We start from the raw sequence: 17,880 nt of genomic DNA on the forward strand, positions 1-17,880 counted from the left end.
AGATATCTATTGTACATAAACTTTATCATTGAAAACAGATTTTGAAGAACAAAAAAAGACGTTGTTAAAAACTTTTTATAAATTATGTAAATAATGAAAAATTGTATTTATTTAATTATGAATGCAAGACATTTTTACTATATAAACAATTTTTTAAAATTATTTTAAAACATACATTTTATAAATTCCAGTTTAATTATATTATAGTTAAAAATTTTTTTTCTAATTTATTAGATATAATTAACAAATTTGAGTTACTTAAAAATATCATTTAAATAATAAATGGACAAAAAGGTTTGTCATTTTAACAAAATGTATTGAATAAAAAATTATTTTTGTATATTTTTACAATCAAAATTCTATAAAAATTAAGAAAAATAATTATTAAAAATTTTTAAATATAAAAAAATTAAAAAGTTTCAACAAAAAGACTCTCTGGCGGGGAATCGAACCCCGGTCTCGCACGTGACAGGCGCGGATACTCACCACTATACTACACGCAAAACCAGATTGTCAGAAAAATACCCGTCAAAATGCTCCATACTTTCTATGTGTCAGAATTTTAAAACATTATTCAATAATATTGTTTTACAACGAATTTATCAAAATAAAATAAAAAATATTACCCCAACAATAAAATCTTAAAAGGAAAACAAATTTTATTAATTTTTAAATATTTCAATAAAAAACAATAATAATAATAAAAATAACAATTAAAACTTTATTTGAAACAAAAAAAATAATATTTTATGTATTGAAACGTTTTATTTTAATATGATTTTCTTCTTTTCTTTATTTGTTTGTACCATGAATTAACAATAACTGCAGTATTTACAATACATCTTATGAAAACTGAAAACAAAAAAACTTAGTAATTATTTATATATAAAAACTTACATATGATATCATAAATAGCTGTAGAAATAGTATAATAAAAAAAATACAAATATATATTTATTTTATGTATGATTGCTGTAACAAATTTTGAAAATAAAATTATTATATAATTATTATAGTTAAACTTACATTTATTTTACAAATGTTTTTTGCAACATATTTTTGAACTAAAATAGAGTATATTACAATTTACTACTGAACTTACATTTTTTTAAAATTTTTTTGTACTGAATAGCTAAAATAAAACTAATAATGGAACTAAAATAGAAATTATTATAAAAATATAATTAAACTTACTTTATAAAATTAATTATTATTTTAATAATAGAATATAAAAAAATATTCAGAGAAATTTTGAAACATTAAAAGATGCAAGCACTTTATTCCAACAATGTATTTATAAAAGAATGCTAACATTTTACAGCGAATAAAATACCGTTTGTTAGATAATTTGAAAAAGAAATATTTATAAGTATATAAATTATATAAATTAACTAATATTAACTAAAATTATAATAAAAAAAATTAAGACTTGAATAAAACTTACTTAATCATTATCAATACATTCGCAACACATAAAAATTAAATAAAGAAATTAATTTTTTAAAAGTGATTTTTCTATTAAATATGCCATACCAAGTTTCCCCATGATTGTAAATGATGGATTTGTTTTATTATTGCTAATTGAATGTAATTTTTTTATCCGTCTATTACTTGATTCAAATCGGATACAATTAATTACCCATAATGATCGGTAATTCTTTGCAAAAAGTGGGTAATGTAATATTGAATGTAATTTCATTGTATCTTTTGTTTCTGGATGCATAAAATTATAATATAGATTTTGAAAACTATTAATTTCTTTTTCTAAAATTGCAATATCATTATCAAAAAATTCTTTTTTCATAAACGTTAATTGACAAACATTAAGAATTTTTCCTAATAATTCTTTTGCATTTAAGAAAATTTCTGTATCTGCTTCAGCAAAAATTTCTAATCCTTTTTGACTACTCCAAAGTTTCCATAATGCCCTTCCAAATGATAACTGTTCTGCCCCTGTAAGAGTGAAGGAATCTTTCTTTTGGGGATTCTCAAATGATAATTTTGAAGCAAAATATCCATCTCTAATAACTGTTGAAATATTTTGACTTTTTTTATCAGATTTATTTAAAATTCTTATTTCTTTTTCAACTTCATTCCAATTTATAGAAGTTTCAATATGCTTTTTTTGAAATTTCTTGTCATAAAAAGCTATTTTCTGGCATGTTCCATAAATACAATCTCCTAAAATTCCTTCAAGTAGATCATGGAATGGATCAGAGTATTCATTCAGCGGATATTTTACACTTGCTTCAAATTGATTGTATCGCAACACATCTTCTTTGTTGACATCTTCACATTTTCTAAACAAATGAAAATGACGATTTTCTATTAAGCATGTTCTACAACATGAGCCACCATTTCCATTGAATGATTTTGGTAAATGATAAACATCTTGAAGGAAAACATGATCTCCAGCTAATGCCATAATTTCAAATTTTACAATCTTTTTTTTGTAATCAATTTGAAGATTTTCAATTTTATCAATTAAAAATTTTAATAATTTGTCATATTTTGTTGTTTTTGTAACTTCTGATTTAATTACTCCAATAGTTTGTATATTCTTAACTTTTGAAGTTAATTTAGCAACTTCAGTATTTCCTGGCAAATGAATTTTATATGAAACATGTAAAAATGATCCTGTAGCACGATGAGAACTTAAAGGATTATTTGATTGTATGTCATCAGCATATAAAATTATTCTCAATTTTTCAACAGGTGGAATTTGAAGTTTTTTCATTAATAATGGTGCTGATTCTTCTAATGGCAAATAGTAAAAAAATTCTCTGTCTTTTCTTATAGATTCATTATTTATATCATCTCTTGGCACAATAATTTCATTCTCATCAGTAATGTCTAAGTTTTGTATCAATTTCTTGCCATCTTTTATTATATTTTCACAGGATATTTTTAACAAACCGCATTTAGCATTAATAGTTTCTTGTGATTTCAACGGTGCTATTGCATCTGTTAAAAAATGCTTCAATTGTTTAAAATACTTTTCTGTTCCTGGACAGTTATCAAAAAATTGAAATATCAATTTTTTATAATAAATTTCCCATTCTGTAATTGTTAAGGGCATTAATTCTTCATTTTCCATTAAAAATGGTTCTTCAAATAAATCTAATTCTTCTTCAAATTGCCATAAATCATTTTCACTATTAGTTTGAAGAAAATCTTGATAATTTCTGTTTTCTGAAATAGAAGATATTTCAGGTTGTGTAGTATCAATTTCCATAGATTCAATTGAATTTGTAGAATCTTGAAATTGAAATGAACTATTATTTCCAATATTTGAGGGTTTTTGAAAATGTTTTCTAATCAAATGCCTTTTATAAGAAGCAACATTGTATTCAGTTAAGAATGATTTGCAAAATCTAAAGAATAAACAGTTTTAAAAAAAAATTTTTTTTTACCTATCTCCTCTTTGTTTTATACATGAATCTTCAACACATTTATATTTTTTTTTATCATATTTACATTCAACATAATGATATAATGAAAAATGTGATTCAAAATTAGAAATTGGAATTTTTAAACTATTTTCCGGATTATTATGATTGAAACACTCTGGGCATCTAACTTGCATCTTGATTTTTTTACAAAATTTAATAAATCTATAATTGTTTTTAGTCTATATGAATAATAAATATAAAAATTGTATATAATCATAACACGTTTAAAAAAATGTTTTTTAGGTTTAAAAATAAATCTGATAATATATTAATTAAGAAAATACAAAATTTATGTTCAAATTTCAATTACACTTAATTTATATATTTATAATATTTAAAACTTTATGTATAAAAATGTATAAAGTTATCACTTTAAAGATACTTTGATTTTGTGTATTCTTTGGTTGATTATGTATACTTCTTTGTTAAAATTTTTTTATAGTAGAACATCGAAAGAAAAAAATAAAATACATATTGTATTGTTAACAATTTTTGTATTGGAACTTTGTAAAAAAAAGTTATAAAAGTTATAAAGTATTATATTATAAAATTAAAGTATTTTTTGTATTGATACTACTACTTTGGAAATTTTAAATAAAGTTTTTTTTTTGCTATTATTATTGTATTATATTAATTAAATCTATAATAAATAAACAAAAAAATTTATAAAGTAAGTTTAATACTTTTATTGAAAAAAAATAATAAAATATTAGATGATTGAGAAAATAAAATTTTTTCAACAATCTGCAATTGAAAATCTTGAAGGAGAGAAAGAAAATTCAACACGGGTTATGTATTTTAAGCCATTATACGATATTATAAAAAGTAAATTGGAAACAACTTTTGTGGATCAAGATACTAACATTTTAATTGAAGAATGTTGTAATGAAGAAGTTAGTGAAGCTTCAATAAAAAAGTTTAAGGCATTATTGGCAAAATTATTTTTTGATCTTCAAATAGATGAAATAGTTGGTAGAAAATTAAACAAATACAAGATATTCATCAACATAATGGAAATTTTGCTTCTTGGAAAGAGTAGAAAATTTGTTCAACATCATCAATTAAGATCATGCATAACTAGTAAAAAGGCTTATAAGAGAGTAGTAGAAAAATATTCTACTTGTCAATGGATCAAATATTCATTCGATGATCTTGAAAAATTTATTGCAATTGAAGAAAATATTAAAAAAATTGATGAAAATTTAGAAAAAGAATTTTCAATAAAATACAACATTGGAAAAGAGAAAATAAGAGAAATATTTGATATGGTATTTAAGTATTACCAACAGAAAAGTGAAAAAGAAAATACCATTTCACTTTGCGAAAATTCAAACGATATTAATATGTTGTTAGAAGATCTTGGTTTGACCAAAATGATTTTGCCAGAAAAAATTTCAATTGATGAAGTGAGCAAAAAGAAGATTGTTATGGTGAAAAGAGAAGGATTATTTTATTTATATTTCAAGGAAAATAAATATAAAGAATATACGTGTCCAAAAGAAGCATTGTACAAGCTTATGCTACTTTCATCTGTAACAAGAGCAGAAAGTTGCTTGTCATTTGCAAAAATAATGTCTCTTTTTGGACTTGTTTACAATGCAGATGAATCAAAATTTCTTGGACCAAAATTGAAGTACCATGATAAATCTGTACAGATTTACAAGAAAATTAAAAGCAGTTTAAATATTTGATTCATTTTTATTAAATATTATTTTATTTTTATATCTCTATATTTATTGTTTTTTTTGATTTATTTAATTTTATTTTTATTAAAAATTATTTTAATTTAATAGATTTTTAAAAAATTTTATTTTTAACGTTTAAATGACATATTATTTTATATTAAAATTGTTTTGTAAAAAATATTTGTTAATAAAAATTAATAATACACTTTGTCAGAAAAATTTCCGGCTAATTGTCAAACAGCGGAAAAAAATGCACATTGTCAGAAAATTTACCGTCTAATTGGTAAACAGCGGAAAAAAATGTTCATCGGGTTGTGAGTGTACCAGAGATGTTACTTTGAATACCAAATTTTTTCTATCAATACATTTTAAAAATTATTCTAAACGTTTAAGACATAAATGCCTAAAAAATAAAGATTAATTTTAAATATATAAGCAACTTTAAGTAAATTTAAAAAAATAAAAAAACAATAATTGAATTATTAATATTTAAAATAAAGAATAATTTATTGCTTATAATTCATAAATATAAAATTTAAAAAATAATAATTTTCGGTAAAATCTTAATGATACATTTTTTAAGAATCGAATTTGAAATTGGTAGTATATAAAGTAGAGACATTAAACAATATTCTTAAAATATTCATTCTAAAGTTAAAAAAAATCAAACAGGTTAATAAATAATAATTTTAAATAAATATTATGGTATGCTTTTTTTAAACATATTCTTTTGCATAAAAAATTATTTATCTTAATAAACACAAAATATCTTTGAAAACTTTTAAAAGAATAAAATTGTTATTTTAATAATTATTATATAAAAATTTTAATTTTTTGCATCTGATAGTAGTTATTAAAATTTATAATTTTATGATCACTTTTTAAAAAAATTTTAAATTTCCATTTTATTAACTATCAAAAATTTTCCAGGTATTTTAGCTTTAATTATTAATAATACTCGTAAAATAGTATTTTTTTTATTAAATATACAAATTATAATAAAGTAGATAAATTTAGATTATATATTATAGATCAATGTTTTTCATTTTCAACTTTTAAATAATAATATTTTATACAAAAATAAAAAACATAATCATTTACTTATTGACAAATAAAACAAATTAAAAAATTGATTAAATAAGTTCAACAATTTATATTCATTAATGATTTAATTAAAAATTATTATTTTAAATAAGTCAAATTAGGTATTGTACTCATTATTCGATTGTATATAGTAAAATATTTATAGGCACTTAGTACCTAAGATTTAACTGTTTGTCTATAAATAAATAAAAGAATATTATAACAAACAACTAATAAGTTAATAATTTATAATATTCTCTTAATTACTTATTATATATACAATAAATTTTCACGTTTCTTATACTTATCTTCATTCTTAAAAAGTTTATCACCATTTACTTTTATTTTTTCTATTAATTTTTATTATTAAATGAGCTATTGATTATTTACTATATTACAAAGTGATTTTAAAATTATAATATAAGATGTATATTTTAAAAAAATAATAAAAAAAGTTAAAAGAAATTGATGAAAAATAAAAATGATGAATTTAAAAGGGTATAAATACCAGGGTGTTAAGAGATAGTTATTTAGTTTTTTAAAAGGATGATAATTTTATTAATTTATATTTAATTGTAGGGGTATTTAGTCCAATAATTTTAATAAAAATTTTACTTAGGAAAATTATTGGTTTAGTAATTATTTTCGGACTATTTTTGTGATATTATTAGAAGGCTACGCAGAACCTAAAAAGGACGGTTTGCTACGCAGTTTGTGGATTACAAGTTTATATTGTCATTGTTTTTGTGTTGAATCTTTTTCTTTTTGAGCTGCTAACAAAATTTTACTGGGCGAAAGTTAGCAGACTTACACAAGAAAAGATTTTTGAAGTTTATTGGTTAGTAAAGCTGGAGTTTGTGGAGAAATCAAGGGCGGAGGAATTTATCTATAAACAAATAGCGGATATACTACAAGTGTATAGTGTGAAGCCTCGTTTTCAGAATATAGACTTTAAGGTCTTGGATAAAGAAGATATTTATAAATATTCACAACGAGTGCTGCAATCACCAAAATCTTTATCAAGAAAAGTGTATCAATATTTGTTGGATATTGCAGTGGAATCCCCGTAATTAAGTGATTCTATCTTGGAAGATAGTGTAAAGTTATTTGAGAAATCAGTGAAAGGAGATACAAGTAAGAAAATGTATCAGTTTTGTTTAACGGTTCCTCTTTTTGACCATAAAAATCAATCAATTACTGTGAGTGAATTTATAGAGATGCTTGAAGAAGCTTTTTAATTGAATGAAATTTTGGAGGATAAAGTGAAAATAAATATTTTAAGACAGCGAGTTGAAATTCATACAAGAAAATTATTACCAGATGTAATAAAAAGTGAAACTTTTGAATCTTATAGTTTAAAAGTGCGAGAAAAGTTTCCAACAGAGATGATGGATAATTTAGTCAAGGATAAATATTATCATTTTATTGTAGACTTTGAACATTTTGAGAATTCAATATTGGCAATTGAAAGAGTAGCTGAATCTGCTTTGGCAAAGAAAGAAGAATACGAGAAGATGCAATCTATAAAAGATCGTTTAATGTGTCAGATGGGAAGCAGACTGGATCTTTATGATTTTATTAGAGATTATAAAGAATTGACTCATATGTTTTTTAATGATTTAGTAATGAAATTTAAAGATGGAATTCGAAAGAAACAGTTGAAAGAAGAAGCTAATAGAAAAAATGGGTTTAAGGAAAAGAGTAAAAATATTAAGTGCTACCATTGTCAAATAACGGGTCATGTAGCAAATAAATGTATAAGGAAAAGGCAAGGAATGCCCCAAGGGGATTATTCTAGAAAACAAATACAAATAAGAGAAAATGAAGTAAAAAGAGTAAAGGATGATGAAGAAGTTTTCTTAACTAATAGTAGAGTGCAAGGAATACGATATCCTAGAATTTGTACACCTTTATTTATTAATGGAATTAAGTTAAATGCTATCTTAGATGGAGGTTCAGATATCAATATTATAAATAACAAAATAGTAGAATCAATAGGATTAAAAGTATCAAATGAAATTATTGAGATTTCTACGATCGCTGGAGTAGAAACTGTGAATAAGGTAGAAGAACCTGTAATGATGCAAATTAGGGATAAAAATAGATTAACTAATGAAAGAAATTTGTTATATTCAGAACCAACTCCAAACAGTGTTTAAGTTTTAATAGGAAGACCTGCTTTAGTTTTGTTTGGCATTATAATAGATTATGAAACAGGAACTTTCTCCTTGAAGACTACTAAAAGACAAGAATGTAATCTTATTTTAGAAAATTTTGTTGAGATGAGCGATCATTTTAAAAAGGAATTGGCTGATAATTATGGAAGTATCATTTCAAAAGATGCATATGATGTAGGCAAAGGATTTGGAACGGCTCGTCCTCAAGAATATTTTCCTATAAATCCAGTACCAGATTATAAAATATATAGCCGTAATTATCCTTTACCAGGGGAATATGAAACCATACAAAGAATGGTAAAAGAAGGAATTTTGATACCTACTAAGACTTTAGAAGTGTGTAATCATTTTCTAATAAATAAACCAAATACTTCTAAAAAAAGGTTAATATTGGATTGTAGGCCTATAAATAGAGCAACTAGAAAATTTTGGGGTGAAAATCGAAGAACTACTGATTTAATTAATTCTTTTAGAACGTTAAAGTACGCTTCATGTGTGGATTTAAAGGCAGGATATTATCAAATAAATTTAGCAAAGGAAGATATACATAAATATAATTTAAAGTTTATGGGACAAAGATTTACTTTTACAAAACTTCCGCAAGGATCTATGAATGCTCCAATAATATATCAACAACAAATGGAGGATCTATTAGAGTCTTTAAGATTGAAAATTGATAATCAAAAACATTCTACATTGTTTATTTGGATGATGTATTGATATTAAGTGATTCTTGTGCTGATGAACATAAGAAAGTAATTTATGAGTTATGTAATCATTTTAAACAAAATAATGTAAAACTAAATTGGGAAAAATGTAAATTTTTATCAAAAAGCATATGTTTCTTAGGGTGGAAATTTTATGAAAACTATATGACTCCAGACTATAGTAGTTTATTAAATAAACTGAAAAAATTACCTGAAACTAAAGTTCAATTGTATAAAGTATTGCAAACTTTAAATTATTTCAGAATTATGGTAAAGAATTTTGCCATGTCTACAGCTAAGTTATATAAGTTAACTGGTGCCAAGAAACCAATGAAAATAGTTTGGTCACAAGAGACAGTAAAAGAATATAATGATTTAATAGCTATTATTTATGGAAAGCCTAGAATATTTTTGAGAGATCCTAATAAGAAAATAGCTATGGAGGTAGATGCTTCTCAAGAAGCAATTGGTGCTGTGTTGTTACAAGAAAGTGGTGATCCTGGAAGAAAGAGATAATATATCGAGAAAAATATATTCCTATATGTCTTTATTCTAAGAAATTGTGTAAAACAAAAAAAAAAACGTGCTGCTACTTATTTGGAACTGTATGCTATTAAGAAAGCATTATTATTTTTTTGGCCATTAAATGGACAACAATCTATTGAGGTATTTTCGGATCACAAACCGTTGGAAAAAGTAATTGAACATAATGTATCTAACAGATATATTGATCTTATAGAAACCATAGAGTCGTTCTCAATAAAGATAAAATATATAAATGGGAAAAGTAATGTGTTAGCGGATATGTTAAGTAGAGTTTTTAATTATGAAAACATGGAAGTAAATGAAATTTAGATGAATGAAACAAATTGTAAAGCAACAAATATTGCTAAGGAAATGTTTAATAAGTACCATAAATCAAGATCTTATATGTGTTATAGTAAATGTAGGGATGAAATTATAGAAGCTTTACAAGAAAGAAAGTTGTCAAAATATGTAACGGTGGAGATATTAAATAAAATGATTCAATATATTAAAAATTGTAAGATCTGCATCCAAAATAATCTTTTAAAAAAAAAGAAAAAGTTGAAAACTTGCCCAAAGACAGTTTTTAAAATTGTGTATGCTGATTTAGCATTGATAGAAGATCGTTATGTATTATTTTTAATTAATGGGTTTTCAAAATATTTGTAGACATTTGTAGTAAAGGAACAATCTACTGAATTAATTTGTGCAGCTTTGAAGGAAATTCAAAAACATCTAGATCATCAGATAGAGGTATTAAGAGTGGATAATTTTAGATCATTTACAAGTTCAAAGATTCTAAAACAATTTCCAGAATTAAAAATTGAAACAACTATACTTCAAGAGCATACCACAAATGGAGTAGTTGAAAGGTGTATTCGTTCAATAAGATTATGGCTTAGTAAAGAAGAAGAAAGAGAAAAGGGCAGGAAAAGTTTTGAAAGAAGACTTGAAGTAGTTACCAAGCATTATAATAGAAGTAAACATTCTTCTACTGGTGAAAGACCAAGAGATGTAATTTTTGCATTTTCTTTAAATGGGGAAAAGATGGATGAAGATGAGATAAGATTAAGAAAATTAAAGATGGAAATTATTCAAAATGTAAATAATCCAGTAGTTTATAGAAAAATGAATAAAGGGAAACCGAAAAATGCAATGGGAATTTTAAAATCTGTAAATGTAGAAGGTGATACGGTGAATATTGAAGAAGATAACAATCATATTATTAGAAGACCAATATTAAAAATCCGTACCTTCAATTCGAAGGAAGGGAGAAGTTAAAAGAAATTGATAAAAAATAAAAATGATGAATTAAAAAGAGTATAAATACCAGGGTGTTAAAAGATAGTTATTTAGTTTTTTAAAAGGATGATAATTTTACTAATTTGTATTTAATTGTAGGGGTATTTAGTCCAATAATTTTAATAAAAATTTTACTAAAAATATAACTATAAACATTTATTTGATTTAAAAATTAAATAATAAACTTTGAAATAATGAAGTTAGTGATTTAAAAATTTTTTCGATAAAAAAAAATTATTCAGTCAATATCTAGATAATATTTTTATCAGATTCTCCAAAATTACATAAAACATTGCTTTAACAACACACTTTAAATACTTAATTTAGTAGTTTTAATAAATGAAATTTCAAACTGTCAAATCACAAAAATAATGTTATCATTTTAACAAGATTTGATCATATTTATCATTTGTTCAGAAATAAAATTTGATTATTAGATAATTATAAATTGAAAAATAAATGTAAAAATTATTTTAAATAAAATATAATTATTTAAAATAATTATTATTTTTGTTATTCGTTATTGTTCAAATTTATAAAAATCAAATTATATTTTATTTTTTTAAAAAAAGCTAAATATGATGACCTATTTCATAAAAATATCAACTAATTTGATATCATCTGAAATAATATTAGTATAAATTTTGGATTTGTTTTCGTGTTATTCCCCTCTCAAATAACTTTTTTAAATAAAATTTTTTTTTTACTTTTTTTAGTTTTTCTAGCATAAAAAAACATGAAGAATCAGATAAAAAAAATTTTTTATTGATTTTTTTATCAGAAATTATAAATATATGATAAATTTAACAAGGGGGGGGCTTCGCCCCCCCCTTGTTAAAAGGCGCGTTCCGCGCTCTATAAAAAAAATCAAAAGTTTTTGCAGCAAATTATTAATTTTATTACTTTAAAAAAAAACTCTTTTTGTTATATTTAAATTTTTTTTTATATTAATATATACAACATTATTATTATAAATTTTTGAATATTTTTTAATTTAAAAAATTTTTAATAATAGAAAATAAGATAGGAACTAACTTATGATTATTTGAAAAATTATCAATTTTATTAAATCAAAATGTTCTTTATTATACATTATCTTATTAGTTGAATTGTTTAAAACTTTTTTAAACGTTTTTTTTATATATCTTCCTGTTTTTAAAAATATATTTACACTATTGTTTTAAAAAATAGTGCCAATTACATTTATTATATTTTTAACAATTGAAATAATACTAAAAATAAAAAATGATTACTTTTTTCGTAATCAGCGTGTTTTTCTCTATTAGAAAAGTTATTAAAATATTTAAAAATTAAAAATAATTTCACCTACTCAATACTCGCCTATATATATTTAGGATAAACTTTTTATTTTTTATAAAAAAGGATTTTTTATAATATGAAAAAAGCCAAATTTAGTATAAATAATTTAAAAAATATTTTATTTATTTTTTAAAAATAATAATCAGTATTATATATATCATATTAAATAAGTTTAAATTGAAATTTTCATTTTAATAAAAATTATGCTTATTTAAAAATTTGGTCTATAAATATTTCGTTTTAAAAGTAGCCTCTTTAAATTTACTTTAAATAAATGGTTTTTTAATATCTTGAAGTTTTCTGGTCCACATGTTATGAAATTATATTCATTTAATAAACAATAAAAGTATCTTTAAATTACTTTTTATATTTTTTAAAATATTAATATAAATAAAAAATTTGGCCATTTTAAACTTGCATTGAATTTTGTTTGTGCCAAATATAGACTAAATAAAGTCTATTTTTTTAAATTTTAATTATTAAAAAAAAATTTTTCGGCTATATCTTGATCAAAATTAAGCTATATCTAAAAATTTGGCATTAAAATATTTGTTTAAGTGTAATTTATTAGAGAAAAATGGTAAAAAAAAATGTATAAAAGCAAACAAACTGATGTAACTTTGGGACCAGAAGTCACAAAATTATGTACTCATAGTCATTCGATAGAGAATTTAAATATGCCCAGACCTTTTTTTCTTTTTCTCAAATTTTCATTTTTGAAAAAAGTTATGGCCAATTAACATTTACTTTGGGTATAATTTGGACCCGTTAAAAAAAATTTTTTTAATTTTTTCTTACAAAAAACAAATTTACTGGCCAAAATTAAGCTAATTTTTAAAATTTCATAAAAAAATATTTAATAGGAAAAAAGTTATATGCAAATAAAGGTTCAAAAAATTCATAAAAAACAAACTTACCTGAGTAACTTTGGGACCAGTAGTCATAAAATTATGAATCCATAGTCATTCGATAGAGAATTTAAATATGCCCAGACCTTTTTTTCTTTTTCTCAAATTTTCATTTTTGAAGAAAGTTATGGCCAATTAACATTTACTTTGGGTATAATTTGGACCAGTTAAAAAAAATTTTTTTAATTTTTTCTTACAAAAAACAAATTTACTGGCCAAAATTAAGCTAATTTTTAAAATTTCATAAAAAAATATTTAGTAGGAAAAAAGTTATATGCAAATAAAGGTTCAAAAAATTCAAAAAAAACAAACTTACCTGAGTAACTTTGGGACCAGTAGTCATAAAATTATGAATCCATAGTCATTCGATAGAGAATTTAAATATGCCCAGACCTTTTTTTCTTTTTCTCAAATTTCCATTTTTGAAGAAAGTTATGGCCATTTAAAATTTTTGTTTGACCAAATAAGGCTTTAGATGTAAATTTTTTTATATTTTTATTATGAAAAACAAATTTTTTGGCCATTTTTTACCTATGTACAAAATTTTATGTTAAAATTATTAAAAATAAAAAAGTTAATTTTTTGCGTTCTTGAAGCTTTTACTATATGAAGATGAAATTTTTTTTAAAAATGATTACGTTTTTCGTAATCAGCGTGTTTTTATCTATTAGAAAAGTTATTTAAATATTTAAAAATTGAAAATAATTTCACCTACTCAATACTCGCCTATATATATTTAGGATATATCAATCTGATAAAAAAAAATTAATATTTACGTAGTTTTAAATCAAAAAAAACAATGCGTAATCTCAACTAAAATTCAACCTTTTTTATATATAAGAAAAAATTTTAGCTCTATTTCAAAAAAAAATAAATAATTAACTTAAATGATAACGTTACTTTATATATTTTTCTAAAAAATGTAAAAAATATGTTTAAAAAAATTTAAATGGCATTGAATTTTTTTTATAAAATTTTGATTTATTTCATTACTCTTTTTAAAAAAATATATTGCTTACTAAGCCAAGCTTTTCAAACAAGTGTGTCGAAATACACGCTTGTTAATTTTATTTTGTTTTAATAAAAAAAAGCATGTTTTATAAAAACAATAATTAAACTTATGTTGTATTGTTTAAAAATATTCCATAAAACAAAAAAAATGTCAGCAACTTTTATTTCTAATCTTATGTTACTTTAAATAAGAATGTTACTGTTTTACAATTTATAGCCTACAAATATTATTTTTTTTTTTTTCAAAGCTAAATTAAAGCTTTAATTTATATATGTGAGACAAATTAAAGTGTATAAAAGAGCATCATGTTTAAAATTAGATGTCATTTTATAAAATGATATTTGGAATTTAAAAAAAAGTCTAATTAAAAAATTTTAAAAAGCCGAAACAGTTAGTCGTGGGTGTCAACGCCCACAAAATAATGAAGGAAATAAATTTTAGTATAAATAGTCTTAATTTTTAATAATATTATTCATTCCTTTGATCCCCTCTTGAAAAGAATCAGAAACTCCTCCGGCTCAGCGGCCGTGAGAAACGGAGGTCGGATACAATCAATAAGACATGCCGTGGGCGTTAGAAAATGTATGAATATCGCTATATTATGTTTATTGTTATTAAAGAATGTAGTGGGTGTGAAAAGAAAAGAGAAATGATAACAAATAGATTGTAATAAAAGTAAACAATTTTAAAGAATTGTAATGCACGGCATTAAGGCGGAATGAGAAAGATGAAGTATAAAAAGAAAAGGAAATAAGGAAAAGACAATCACTCTCAGGAAAGGAAGAATGTATTGCTGATAGAATATCTCTCTTAATTTAATTTATGATTTTAATTATTATTCACTAATTATTATTTTTAAATAAATCTAATACTAAAATAATTCTGTGTCTTTTGTATTGGATGGAAGGATTTCGAAGGTAAAACGATATTTCCATACAATTAAGATATGGAAACGTTAAGAAGGTTCCACCGAGTCCCTTCAAGTAATAATGAATTAAAACAAATAATATTAAAGAGAGAAATGCGGACTTTTTGGAATTTAGGTCAAGAGATAATAAAGCCGTATTCTAAAATGGCTATGATCAATCAAACTCAATAAAGATAAAACTACCAAGGCAATGCAATAAACAGATTGAGCAATAAAGTGATGCTGTGGAATCAAGACACCCTCTATTCAATAAAAGGTAATTCTACCTACATTATCCCAGCAGGGAAAGAACAATACGGAATATGCTCATGTGCAGAGAAAGACCAGGGATTCCGAAAAGGAGATAACGAGTGTTATCAATTCCTCACTATTGGGGTGAAGGCTGAACAACCAGAATTACTGTTCGCATTAAAGGAACTGAACAGTTTGGTATCAATGAACGGAGAATCTATGGTAGGATGGGCGCTTACTGGACAAAGCGTGCTAACAAGAAATAGAATGTCCAAACAACCAAGCCTGTCTAGATTAAAGAAAGATTTAAATGCAATGTTAAGTAATGCAGTACCAGATTCAATAGAAATCAATACCTTCATATGGCATTACAACAAGTAATAGAAACAACAATAATTAATAAGCAAAAAGAAGAAAGGAAAATGGAAAGAGAAAGATCGATTCTGGAAGCTAGTAAGCCGAATGAACCAGAACCAATTATCACGACAACTAGTACAACGACTAGAAGTACTACTAGAAGTATTTCACCCGTATATACACCACAACAAGAATGGAACAAAGATAAAATCCAGCTCAAGGTAGAGCAATAACATTAGAAATTTTAACAGAAATCCAGAGATTACTGGATAGAAATATAGAAAGACAAGCTACTTCTACACAGAGGTATATAACAACAAGGACCAATCCTTATTTAAATAGAGGAAGAAATACATAAACATAATCTAATTAATGAAAGACTAGCGTCGTGGGTGGTAACACCCACGAGAAATCACAAGATCAAGACCCGATATAAATACTAAAAATTTTAATTATAAGTTGTTGTAATTTTCTTTTATCATTTTTCTCACCTCCTGTTTAATAAAGTATTTTATAAAGACGCTACTTTGTATTTTATGCTAGCTATCTCCATAAGGAGATAGTAGCCGAGCAAAGGGCCTCAGCCCACCAAGTATGGTGGCCTATAAGAAGGTTCCACCGAGATTCAGAAGAAACCGCTACAAATGTTAAGGATCATGAAGGCAAAGGATAATCCAGCTGTGGGAAAATAAAAGACAGAGAGCCCCTCGTGAACAAAATTTCAGAGGCCCTTCCGGCTCAACAGCCGTGAGAAGCGGAGGGCAGTGATTATCAACAAGAAAGTGTATGAATAACTACATATTGTGTTTATTAGTATGATCAACAAGAAAGTGTATGAATAACTACATATTGCGTTTATTAGTATGATTAACAAGAAGATGTATGAATATTTACATACTGTGTTTATTAGCATGATCACAAGACGTCGTGGGCGTAGAAAATGATGCCGTGGGCAAAAGATAAAGCGAATATCACTATAGGGAATCAAGCAGTATAATTAATGAGATATGCTGTGGCATGAAAAAAAGAGAAAAAAAAATGTAAACAACTTTGAAGAAAGAAAAAAAAAAAAAAATGTAAACAAGTTTTAAAGAATGAAAGAAATTATTAAAGTTAAGAAGAGACTAAGTTTAAAATGTCTGGATCTGGATAGAAATTCGAAGAATTAAGAGAAGTAAACATGGAGGTGGGAGAAGATAAAAGTCGAAGTCGTCGGAAGGGAGAATCAGTCTAATCAGAATTGTTTAACTGATATTTTGTTCTATTCTATTAAAGGATGAGTATCCAGAAGTTGGATGCACTAGTCAAAACATACAACTTGCCGCTAGGATTGAAATACTTCCAAGCTTTCCTGAAAACGACGGATTCACAACCAACGATATCAACTTACTACACCTTCGTCGAGTGGAATCAGAAGGTAATCTATAGAGTAATCAGCAATGAAGAGGAGCGGATTAGATTGAACGAAGAACTGAAGCAGCTCTTCTTGGATTTACTTAATGCACCAAAGAACAATGCCTTCATGATGGCATATGAAACCGCAATTAAATCATTCCCTGACGAATCCTATAAGGAAGCACTGGAATATGCTAGGGTAATAGCCCTACACTCAGCGAAGACAAGTTCCAATAGAGCTGCGTTGCAAAATATGAAATAAAAGCCACAAGAAAGTGTAGAAGAATATACCCGCAGGTATAGGACAGCTTTAATCACACATTGGCCGGGACTAACAGCAAAGTACACTGACTTGGAGCAAGAGGACCCCACACAACCTTTTTCAGAAGGAGACTTGTTTATTAGGCAGGAATTATACTCTTATTATTACAAAGGACTAAGATCGGATGTGGCAGAAAGAATACTGGCTTTACCACCTAGGAAACAATGTTTGAAAGCTGTGGCCGTACAAGCCAAACAAGCAGAAAGCATAGCCCGATTAAGAAGAATAGAAGAAGAGCGACCATGGGGGAGAAGATCACAGGTAGCAGCTTTGATGGCCGACAACGGAAAGGATGATTCAAAAAACATGACAAGATGCTACAATTGTGACAAGCCAGGACATTAATCTAAGGAATGCGGACAGCCACCGGTACAATGTTTAACCTGTGGAAGAAGAAGACATTTGGCGAAATACTGCAAAAGAAATAAGAAGATAGGGAGTGGACGCAACAGCAGATTTACCACCCACGACAACTC

The 17,880-nt window shown here is 24.8% G+C and overlaps 7 protein-coding genes across 7 annotated transcripts; 6 read left to right on the top strand and 1 right to left on the bottom strand.

Annotated features, from left to right (window-relative positions):
• Positions 1 to 954: 954 nt before the first annotated feature.
• On the bottom strand, positions 955 to 3,586 carry SRAE_X000231900 (Hypothetical protein; the record flags this gene model as incomplete). The annotated part of the gene is made up of 4 exons (XM_024645518.1): positions 955 to 972; positions 1,027 to 1,064; positions 1,534 to 3,374; positions 3,414 to 3,586. 4 exons carry the CDS (start codon positions 3,584 to 3,586, stop codon positions 955 to 957), a joined length of 2,070 nt encoding a protein of 689 aa, XP_024499793.1.
• A 579-nt stretch (positions 3,587 to 4,165) lies between these two features.
• Positions 4,166 to 5,143, top strand: SRAE_X000232000 (Hypothetical protein; the record flags this gene model as incomplete). The annotated part of the gene is made up of 1 exon (XM_024645520.1): positions 4,166 to 5,143. One exon carries the CDS (start codon positions 4,166 to 4,168, stop codon positions 5,141 to 5,143), a length of 978 nt encoding a protein of 325 aa, XP_024499794.1.
• Positions 5,144 to 7,608: 2,465 nt separating this feature from the next.
• SRAE_X000232100 (Reverse transcriptase domain and Zinc finger,CCHC-type domain and Aspartic peptidase domain-containing protein) lies at positions 7,609 to 9,117 on the top strand (the record flags this gene model as incomplete). Its single annotated transcript, XM_024645521.1, has 2 exons — positions 7,609 to 8,371; positions 8,426 to 9,117. The coding sequence occupies 2 exons, from the start codon at positions 7,609 to 7,611 to the stop codon at positions 9,115 to 9,117; spliced, it is 1,455 nt and encodes a 484-aa protein (XP_024499795.1).
• Positions 9,118 to 9,269: 152 nt separating this feature from the next.
• Positions 9,270 to 9,620, top strand: SRAE_X000232200 (Hypothetical protein; the record flags this gene model as incomplete). Its single annotated transcript, XM_024645522.1, has 1 exon — positions 9,270 to 9,620. One exon carries the CDS (start codon positions 9,270 to 9,272, stop codon positions 9,618 to 9,620), a length of 351 nt encoding a protein of 116 aa, XP_024499796.1.
• Positions 9,621 to 9,959: 339 nt separating this feature from the next.
• Positions 9,960 to 10,910, top strand: SRAE_X000232300 (Integrase, catalytic core domain and Ribonuclease H-like domain-containing protein; the record flags this gene model as incomplete). The annotated part of the gene is made up of 2 exons (XM_024645523.1): positions 9,960 to 10,146; positions 10,309 to 10,910. The coding sequence occupies 2 exons, from the start codon at positions 9,960 to 9,962 to the stop codon at positions 10,908 to 10,910; spliced, it is 789 nt and encodes a 262-aa protein (XP_024499797.1).
• A 4,408-nt stretch (positions 10,911 to 15,318) lies between these two features.
• Positions 15,319 to 15,711, top strand: SRAE_X000232400 (Hypothetical protein; the record flags this gene model as incomplete). Its single annotated transcript, XM_024645524.1, has 1 exon — positions 15,319 to 15,711. One exon carries the CDS (start codon positions 15,319 to 15,321, stop codon positions 15,709 to 15,711), a length of 393 nt encoding a protein of 130 aa, XP_024499798.1.
• A 41-nt stretch (positions 15,712 to 15,752) lies between these two features.
• SRAE_X000232500 (Hypothetical protein) lies at positions 15,753 to 17,749 on the top strand (the record flags this gene model as incomplete). Its single annotated transcript, XM_024645525.1, has 3 exons — positions 15,753 to 15,908; positions 16,963 to 17,104; positions 17,421 to 17,749. The coding sequence occupies 3 exons, from the start codon at positions 15,753 to 15,755 to the stop codon at positions 17,747 to 17,749; spliced, it is 627 nt and encodes a 208-aa protein (XP_024499799.1).
• Between the last annotated feature and the right edge of the window lie 131 nt (positions 17,750 to 17,880).

Source organism: Strongyloides ratti, scaffold srae_chrx_scaffold0000006 (assembly GCF_001040885.1).
Source record: "Strongyloides ratti genome assembly S_ratti_ED321, scaffold srae_chrx_scaffold0000006".
Lineage (NCBI taxonomy): Eukaryota > Metazoa > Nematoda > Chromadorea > Rhabditida > Strongyloididae > Strongyloides > Strongyloides ratti.